This window comes from Temnothorax curvispinosus, unplaced genomic scaffold, assembly GCF_003070985.1.
Source record: "Temnothorax curvispinosus isolate PA1 unplaced genomic scaffold, ASM307098v1 QBEX01004532.1, whole genome shotgun sequence".
NCBI lineage: Eukaryota > Metazoa > Arthropoda > Insecta > Hymenoptera > Formicidae > Temnothorax > Temnothorax curvispinosus.
Window position 1 is genome coordinate 26194 of NW_020214312.1, and position 9900 is coordinate 36093.

Here is a 9900-nt window from a genome sequence, read left to right on the forward strand (position 1 = left end):
TCTCGTCAAAGTTGTTAGAGGAATACATTTCGTCAAACGTTCAGTTATTAAATCAAATTGAAGTGAGTTGCGACTTAAGTATTTAAATTTAGTAGTTAAATTTTCGATATTGGAACATCATTTAGCAAGTAAATTGACGAGTCTACGACCCAAAAAAATTTTCTTTGCGAATGTATAACGGATATATTAATCTTAATTAGCAAAGTTAATTAAACTTATACATGGTACTTATATATGGTACATTTATCAAAACTACGTTATATCTCGCTGGAGAATTTCTTGACGTCGGTAACTCTAGCAGGTTTGATTTATTTACGGTTGGCAAAGTTGGCAGGAACATTACCGAATATAAATAACTTATCGGATCGGCATCAGTCTTTCGTAAATTAGAAAACCTTTCAATAAAATTCAAATTTTCAAAAATCGACAAAGTATTAGGAGAATATAATTAGATAAGAGGTGGCACTAAAACAAATCTCATGATTGATGATTCTACGAATTCCTTAGAATTTTATGCTTGAAGATTTGAATTACAAAGACCCAAACTGGTAAATTAATAAAGTATCAGAGAAATATAACGCGATGAGAGGTACGTACAAGTCAAAATTCCGAGTTTCGCAAGCTCTACGTGTTGCAAATTTCTTTTTTTTTTCGTTATTTTAGCATAATTGCCGTGTCGAGACGTATAAAGTACTGACGCCATCTAGAGAGACCGTTCCTTTCCAAAAAGGAAGAATCAGAAGGCTCGACGGAGAAATTCTCGACATCTACAGGATCGCACCATATGTCGATGCGATTCACGTTTTCGTATCATGTTTACATTCATTTATACATAACCTTTCGGAGCACGTTGGAGATGAAAAAACACCTTGTTGATATCCACATAGCTTCGGAGATACTCGGCCTGTTATCACCCGGCGATGCGTATACACAAGTCGCACGAGTCGATGTCGCTCGTTCTTCAGAGTCTCATCTCGCGTGATCGTACCTGAAAGTTTTTCGATTATAAATATATTCAGTTGATGCGCGCATTAAAGCAACAGTGAAATTATAACAAGAATTTAACGAGATTTAATCGGAGCTTAATCGTCGTTATGTAACATTGGTCATCGAACGCACAATTGACGTCCTCCAAAAATAAAATCTTGTTGCGCGGTTTTAGAAATAATCGTGCAAAATGTTAATCACGCGATTGCTGGGCGAGATTGGTAAAAAGTGGTTTAACTTTCGGAAAACCACCAGGCGGAGTGTGGAATCCGCCAGAGACACGGTTTTCCGCGGTGGTGTTGTTGTCATTAGCACCATCTTCATAGTATGGCTATCCATATTTCTTTACACGGTTTTTTACTATTCCTACATGCCCAGCATGTCGTACGTACGTCCCGTGCATTTACAATTCAAGTAAGTTCCACTTACGGTTCCGCATTTTGTGTGTTAATTCTAAAGTATGACAACGACAATACTTATTGTTAGATACTTTTCGAGGATGTCAAGGTCTAAGGATTGTGAACAAAGTTCACTACTGAATTTTCACGATAATAATATTAATGAAATATTAATAGTTAATGAAATAATAATAATAATAGCTGAGTGTCTAGTGACATCCAATGTTTGCCTATGGAAGATAATGATAACAATTCAGTCGAATTATGTTAAATAATAATTGGATTTAATGGTATTTAAATTTTGTTATTAATATTTATTTAGATCGTGCGACGAGCAGAAGGGAATTTGTAGCTTTCCGCAGGCTCATGTGCAGTTGACCAAGAAACAACAGCTTCTGATGGTAGGGCAGCCATACAAAGTAAATTTACATCTGGAAATGCCAGAATCGCCGGCGAACAAAGAGCTCGGTAAACCTGATTGTGTGATTGCTGATTTTAAGAATGTTCAATCGTGTTCTATAGCTAGTTAATTTTCTCTCAAGGTATGTTTATGGTTTGCGCGCAATTGCGGAGCCGCGATGGATACCTGGTGGACCATACGTGTAAATCAGCTATGTTGCATTATCGCAGCACACTGTTACACACGCTTACAACTCTCACGTTTTCACCTATGATGATATTCGGAAACGCTGAAGAGAAGCAGGACATTGGTCTAGAATTGTTTGGCAACTTTGAAGAGGATCAGGTAAGGATTTTAGTACACGGAAAAAAAAATGAAGTTGTTTCAATTAAACGTCAACGTCACGGGCTGCCACAAGCATAAATAGTTAATTCAATTGGATATTATTGGACCAAATATTTAAATTATTAAAACAATTATCTGATGTTTTTTATTCATTAATGTCAATGTTGCATCAATAAATTTTATCTCGATAACACTGATGCTGTTGATACAAAAAATGATGCTGTTGATACAACATCATTTTTCTTCCGTGTAGGATTTTTTATACAATTATTTTATACAATTAGTTTATAAGAAATATTTTATAAGAAATATCTAATACTGGAATGTAATTTTAAATATTCCAGAGTCATCCGGTAACAATTATCTTTATCGAGATTCAATCACGACATATAGAATTCTATTCTGCTAATCTTATGATAAATGCCAACTTATCGGGATTACGTTACTGGATGTTTTATTGGCCAATTCTATCAGCCTGTGTTGGTATTGGTACAAACTTGTTTTTCATAATGCTTGTGTGTACGCTGTCATACATACACTTTGGAACTGAAGAGGAAAATACGGATGAGAATTTCAGTTATGAAAAGGGCGAGGTAGAAGAAGATAATGATCTTAAGAGCGATTGTAAGTTATTTTGTAATATGTTGAGTTTATTTTAACATACGACGTGATGCATCAGAATTATTAAAAAAAAAAAATTATCCTTTAAAGCGTCAGACCCATACGATACATCATCTCAAGAAGATACATTGTCCGTAACAGACCTCAAAAGTGAGGAGAAGAGTATAGAAGGAGAAAAACTTGTTAAGGGAGAACCGAGCTATATCCAGGAAATTTCCACACTAATAGCTGAGTCATCGAGTGGAGCGTTGGTTAAATAATTTATTACGCTTAGAAATGTGATTAAGTCTATGTAATATAAGAATGCATTTTACAAATAGTTAACTATAAGTAATTTATAATTATCGAGAAATACTAATAAGGGAAGGAAAGAATTGAAATTGAAATATATATATATATTTTCTTATTTTCTACACGCATTGTATCTATAGTACCTTTTTAAACCCATACGATACTACTCGATATAATTTTAGAAATGCTTTCTGAGCATCCATGAATATGTCGATCCTGCATCAAAATATGTTACAGCTGCATATGCGTCCCGATGGAATTCAAGGACGGCAAGTTTTTGTTACCGTCCTTTGCTCTAGCGCTTCGGCAGAGTACTTCAAGAAATTGTACTTGATACGCTACTTCGATTTCAATTATTTTTTATGCAAACCTTTTGTGCTTTTGTATTCGGCTCTAAGAATCATCGAGAATTATTAAATCGAGCGTCTGAGTTTTTTATTTATTTCAAGAAATTTCTCTTAATTATATTGCTCATTCGGATAACGTACTTTGGTTTAGCTTATTTCAATTAGGGACATACGATCGGAAGAACCTTGTTTCCCATGCTATGGAGCGTCAAAAAAGTTTTATGGACCCCTGAATCTGGCAACCCACAATACAACGGAGTCGTGCCGGCAAGATTCATTTATCTTTCTGGAAGAAAGATTTCATTAGAGAACAATAAGACACTGATGACATCAAGTCGTGGCATTTCATTGAAAAATTATAATCCAAGTTTCAAAACAATTCAAAATTTTATTTTCGTAGAAATCTACGATAAATGAATTTAATATTAGCATCCAAATGCTGTCATTGTATTTTAATAAACTTTGCAAAGGAAAGATATCGTTATATAATAAGTACATAAAAAAGGATCTATATATCTGCATTTTCATAGTATTCTGTAATATTCTAAAAACTCTGAATTTAATTGATTTTTCTACGTATGCATATATTAAATGGCTTTAAGCATTATAAATGTCTTTCCTAAAACGAATACATTTCCTCGTTTCGTTAATTCTCTATTTCTTCATTTCTTCAATTCTTTATTTCTTCATTTCTAGATACATTTTAGGAAGTAATCGTCTGATAATTGGAAGATATTCGAGATTGCTAATACATGCAAATGTTCGCGATTATTCTTTTCGAAGATGCAAAGCATCCGCCGACAATCTTGTACAACTTGATGCGGGTTTCATGGGACGTGTCGTGGTCACGGAAAGTCGATTGTATCAGCGTGGTGCCTAAGGGATCTCGACAAGCGTCGTGTTTTCGGATAATCTTCAGGGTAAGCCGCGGGCGTAATTCATAATATTCGGACGCGTCGGTGACGCGTTGAGAGACACTGGCTGCCCCGGATGACTGGTCGGTTAAGTTGAGATACCGGTCCCATCGTAGAACTAGCCGGGGCTCGAGAACCGAGTGTAGCGATAGTCATTCCAGCTTCCGTGAGATCTCATGCACGAGCACGCGAGTGCGCGTGTGTGTGCGCGCGCGAGTGCGTGAAGAGTCGAGAAAAAGGAGATGAGGCGCGCGACGCGTGGAGAAGAGGATAGGAAGCTGAAGGGACGGGACGCTGAAGAAACACAAGTCCGAAAGGGGGAAAAGAGAAGGAGTGAGAGAGGCTGGGGGAAGATGCTGGAAGAGAGCGCGGAGATATAATTTAACAACCGTGTACCAGGCGTTGGTCGTGGTCGGCCGGTCGTGCCCGCTTCGGCCGTCCTCGCGGAGGCTCGTGTAGGTTCGGGCACGCGAGAACCACGCGCATCAAGGTCGCGGCCATCCACCTTTCCCTCGCGGCAAGTGCACGCGCAAGCTACGCCGTCGACGTCGGGGTCCGGCCGACCCGGCGGCCAACGCGGCAACCAGGATGACCGGCTGTCTCGATCCCCCAGGGACGCAGCCGGCGGTAGAAAGGGTTCCACGAAGAGCGGATCCGATGATCCTCTCTCGATCAACATCGCGGCGAAGAATCTTATTCGTTATCCATTAGCCTGGCTCAATTTCTTCGCGCTTCCTCCGCGGGGTACCTTCGAGGAGAACCCATTGTTCTATTGTAAAACCTTTGTGGAAACGGGATACTTTTACGAGATGTTGGTTCCATTAACGCCTCTTTCGCACGGATTGCAATTATTTCTTTTTTATAGTTAATTTAGGGGACGAGGAGTTGAGATGAAGAAAATGAGAAAGTTGAGGTACTTTAGAGGCGTTTTAAAGGAGATACTTCGGCGTGCATCTTCTTTAATGTTAATACAGAGTTTACGCGTCTTTTATTCTTTTCATTATTACATTGTATATTGAAGGCTACGTGGATATATGTGTGTACAATATATTCACTTGACGTTAAAAGTCGTAAATTAACAATGTAACAAAGTAACGCTTGAGACAGCATTGTCTAAATTTTAATATTTTTTGCGCGAGTGCAATACTGTAATACAGAAAAAATAAATCACCGGAAAATAGTACAAGGTATAGGTACTCGAGAGAATTAGAGATCGCTTAGCTTTTTTTATGTGACGTCTGTATCATTTTAAAGATATTTAATTGATATTTAGATATTTTCGTACACTGTTAAATTCGGAGTGTCAATTATACTCAATTTGAATCATTTTTAACCATTCCTGTTAGGTTCGCCACTGCTTCTATTCAATATGACGTTAATTTGACTTAAAATATGACTGTTAATTTAACTAAACCAATGAAAAGTTAAACTAATATTGTTTTGTGTTAAAGTAATAAATTTCAATACACGTGGTAGTTAAAATAACAAAACGTTATTTAACTCAAGAGATTGGTTTAAATTTCAACCTTCAATATTTTAACAGTGTATAATGCATATAGAATTTTAGCCTTTTTATTCCCTGGTATTTGATACTGGGAAAATATCTAAATATCTATTAAATATCTTTAAAATGATACAAGGCGTCACATAGAAGAAGCGATCTCTAATTATCGAGTATACCTACCTCGTATTATTTTCCGGTGATCTATTTTTTCTATTGCAGTACTGCATTCGCGCGAAAAGTATTAAAATTTAGACAAACTACGGAATTATTCAACGATGTAGTGTCTTAATTGGTGGTGGTATATCTTATAATTAACGCAGGCTAAAGGGAAGAGTGATACAATTAGTAAGTTACAGAAAGTTTTTAACGTTAGAACAGGGTCGACAATTAAAACTCGAAGTTTAACGAAAGGGAACAAGCTAGTTTTTTCGCGACTTATTTTTCGCATTATTCTCCCGAATACAAAATGTATTTCTAGTATCTTCGCGGTACTCATTTGCGAGGAAATAGGCAAAGCTGCGGCCCTGGCTGAGAGAAAGGTGTTGTGAGCGGAGTCCGTCCTTCGAGAAGAAGCTGGGGTCCAGAACTAATCGTCAAAATATAAGGGAGCCCGTCGAGCCACCTGCTTGATTCGATAGGATACCGGTTACAATACATCAGCGAGAGGATATAGCACTATATTGAAGAAAATTATGGTGAGGCGCCGGCCGCGGACGGTACGCTGCCGAGGCTGCCGCCGCGCCGCGCCGCGCGCTTCTCGTATTATGCTTGAAGAAAGAAAAAAGAGAAAATTCGACAAAGCTAATTTCCTTTAAATTCCGCGCACGTAGGCAGGTGTGGGAATACGCGCGTGTGTTTCTGCGAACGGCTGAAATCAATAAGCGCTGCATGGGATATCTGTAATCCGTAACGATCATGGACAGAGAATCGGATTGATGGCGGATCCAATCGGTATACGCGTACCGAGAGACAGTCGAACATCCGTTTCAATTGAACGTGGAATTGCAAAGAAACAGTGTCAAAATTCTCTCTCTATCGTGTCGAATTCGGACTGGCGACTCGGAACCAATTTGCGAAATCTAGTGTAACGCGCGCGCGCGCGCGCGCGTGCATCTTCGTTCCCGCGATCATCCGCGCGGCCAGCTTCCCCGGCCATCATCATCCGGCACGATCTATCCGCTCATTTTTTTCTAGCCCCATTACACGTAATGGCGCAATTTGTGTGTAATGCTGGAACTCGGACGCTTCCGCCGGTCCTCGGCTGCGTCCGGCCACGCGAGCAACACGCGATCCGGCCTGGACCGGTTCGGGGAACCTGTACCCATCGGAGTCTGCGGAGGCGCAAAAGGGGAGAGAGAACCGGTTGCCGCGCGCGTATCTTTCCTACCTGCCGACCTGTGCGTATATAAACCCCACCCCTTCAACCTCCTCAATCTACCTCGCCCTCTTATTCCACACGGGTTTCTGTGTGCGCATACACGCTGATTTTTTGCCACGAGAGGGGAAGGGGGGGGAACAGGGAAGGGAGGAAAGAGAGAAAGAGGACTGGGAGCAGCGGGCAACGGAAGCGGGGCGGTGGAGATCGGAGCGAGGTATAAGCGGCAGCAGAAGATAGCCGGGGGGTTTGACCCTGCCAAGAATCCCGCATCTGCCTCTGCTCCTTCTCTCTCTCTCTTCCCAACCCCGCGCGCCGTCCGGCCGGCTAATTTGCCGTCTCCGACTGACCGTGGAACCTGTTAGCGCAGCGAAATCAGCGCGAAGATACAGCCGAGCGAGAGGCGGTTCGAAGATAAACAATCCGTTCGCCACAATGGCCGGCAAAAATATATAGCCGATTAATAGATCGGAATTATTCAATGTCTCTGTCTCTGCCGCAACGATGTTCCACACCCATGCTCGTAACCGTTCATAACCGATTTATTAATCCGCCGGTTTAGTATGTGCTTAACGCTTTCCTTTTTTTTCCATGGTCCCCCATCGGCAATTACCAGGCCCCGTTAACGCGCGGCGCGTCGATATCTTCATCTCACGCGAGCTAGAAAATATCGACGCGCAAGAATTTAACGCGATCGCTTACAATTTCGAGTTTTATATATCGCGATATCGCGGTCGGAAGAAAAAACATATGGGCAAGAACGGAAGGAATAAGGGCGAAACACTGCGTCATTGTTACCGTCGCGCTACATCACAGGTTTTCAGAAGTGCTGAATAAGCGTTTTTAATGCGTCACCCGCGACGCACCCGGGCGACGGCGACGATGGATTAACTTGTCTTTCTAATTCATTAAAAGTTTTGTGCAACACGTTTCAGATATTTATCTCGGCGGTTCTTTTTGTCCGGTAGGAGCATGATTACGCTTTTGTTTTCTATACACGACGTCAGATACACAGGACCACTCCTTTCTCTCTCCCTGTCCTCCTTTCTCTCTTTCACTCGGCCCGCCTTCTTATAATGCCCTTGCGCTCCCTCGTTCTTTCTTTCGGACGCGCGCGGTAAGGCTGCTGGCATCGGGTGTTTGCGGTTTCCCGCAGCCCCGCAGCGGAGCGGAGAATGCACCTGGACCGACTTGCGCGCCGACTTCTCCAAGGTACAATCGACGATCGCCGTTTGTCGGTTGTGCTCGGATTCCTTCACGACTGTAGAAAGAGGTAGAGAGAGAGAAAGAGAGAGAGAGGGAGAGAGAGGGAGGCCAGGAAGAACGAGAAAGAGAAAGAAGTCATTTCTCTTTTGCGGACCGAACCGAAAAATAATTCGCTGTAAGATTTATCAGCGTTCCGTGTTCTTCGCGACGTAAGCATCTTGTATGGAGCAAAGAGCGACAACAACTGGCGGAGTTGTTTTTTTTTTAAACTTTAATGACAGATTCTTTGACGAAGTCGACTCGCTTTCAGCGAGGATGTCGTGATGCCGATGCCGCTCGAGCTATAAAGCGAGTGCAAAGAGATGCCCTTGCGAAATAAGCACATAGATAAAAAAAAACCTCATCCTTTTAATATTGGGACACAATATGCAATTATTCCCTATCGGTTCTCGATAACGTTAGTCTGTGAAATTTATAAAGCCGCGTTTATTTATCTCGATTTATCCACGACAGAAATCCACATTTTGCGAAAAATACCGCGATCGTATTACCATTGAAACCTTTCGACGAGCGAGTTTCTCGGCAACGAAGCCGCCATTACGCTTCTGCTAAGCCGTCTTAGCCGGTTTTACAGGTTTGGATTGACCACAGTAAGTTCACACATTACGTTGTTTCGTTTAAGCGAATGCCTTCACAACGGGCAATTGAAGTTTGAAGCTAAACTGCATATAATGATACTTATAAAGTAGCGCTTTGAGAGACTCCGTAACTCCCCGTAACGATCGCTTTCCTCTTTACGCGAAACGCGTCTTTATTATAATATTAATTCCACTTTTTCTTATTTAAGAGCCACCAGGCACTTACTGTATTAGTCAAAACGCTTATTATCTACGTAAATGCGAAAATAAATTGCCTTTTGAGCGCGGATTATCGAAGGATACACGTTCCTCGCGTCCCGTCCGACCTGATTTCCCTAAACCTGGACGTTCCCTGTTCATAAAGGCCTCTCCTATAATACGCTCCCGGTCGTGGATACGCATCTTCTTACAGAGACGGCCGGCGTGCACACACGAAGCGAACAGATTCGCTAGTTGAGCAAGCGTCGTCGCTGAGGAGAAGCGATAGGATGCTGCGCACCTGCTTGCCTCCAGGCAACATAGTGCTCGCTTCTTGTCTGTATCCACCTCTTTCTGATCTATTCCTCTTGCTTTATACCAGCGGTTTCCAACTTCCCTTTACGCTATATTTTTATTGCGTATACCATACTGAAGTCTCTTTAAAACCAGTTACGTATATATACGTCACAGAAAACGAAAAACGAACTTTTTAAAAATAGTTTTGAAATAGTTTAAAAATATAATAGTTTAGTTTAAAAATATAATAGTTTTGAAATATTTTTAAAAATAGTTTTAAAAATTGAAGTTTTAAATTTAATTGTGCAACTATTCGGGTCAGAAGCATTAAAAAGGTATAAAGAAGGACGATTCGCAATTCGATTTTCGTTTAAGTGAC

The 9900-nt window shown here is 41.0% G+C and overlaps 1 protein-coding gene across 1 annotated transcript; it reads left to right on the plus strand.

Moving 5' to 3' along the window:
* The first annotated feature begins 1177 nt into the window (after positions 1 to 1177).
* Positions 1178 to 3164, plus strand: LOC112453604 (seipin). Its single transcript, XM_025014446.1, has 5 exons — positions 1178 to 1401; positions 1708 to 1853; positions 1928 to 2130; positions 2475 to 2754; positions 2842 to 3164. Exons 1-5 carry the CDS (start codon positions 1178 to 1180, stop codon positions 3009 to 3011), a joined length of 1023 nt encoding a protein of 340 aa, XP_024870214.1. The 3' UTR covers positions 3012 to 3164.
* The last annotated feature ends 6736 nt before the right edge of the window (positions 3165 to 9900 follow it).

What these genes read in the sequence shown, in the direction of transcription:
- LOC112453604 (XM_025014446.1), top strand. Translation starts at nt 1,178, where the DNA reads ATGTTAATCACGCGATTGCTGGGCGAGATTGGTAAAAAGTGGTTTAAC. An exon ending in GCCGGCGAACAAAGAGCTCG is followed by an intron (nt 1,854 to 1,927) that starts GTAAACCTGATT and finishes TTTTCTCTCAAG; the next exon opens with GTATGTTTATGGTTTGCGCG. An exon ending in GCAACTTTGAAGAGGATCAG is followed by an intron (nt 2,131 to 2,474) that starts GTAAGGATTTTA and finishes TAAATATTCCAG; the next exon opens with AGTCATCCGGTAACAATTAT.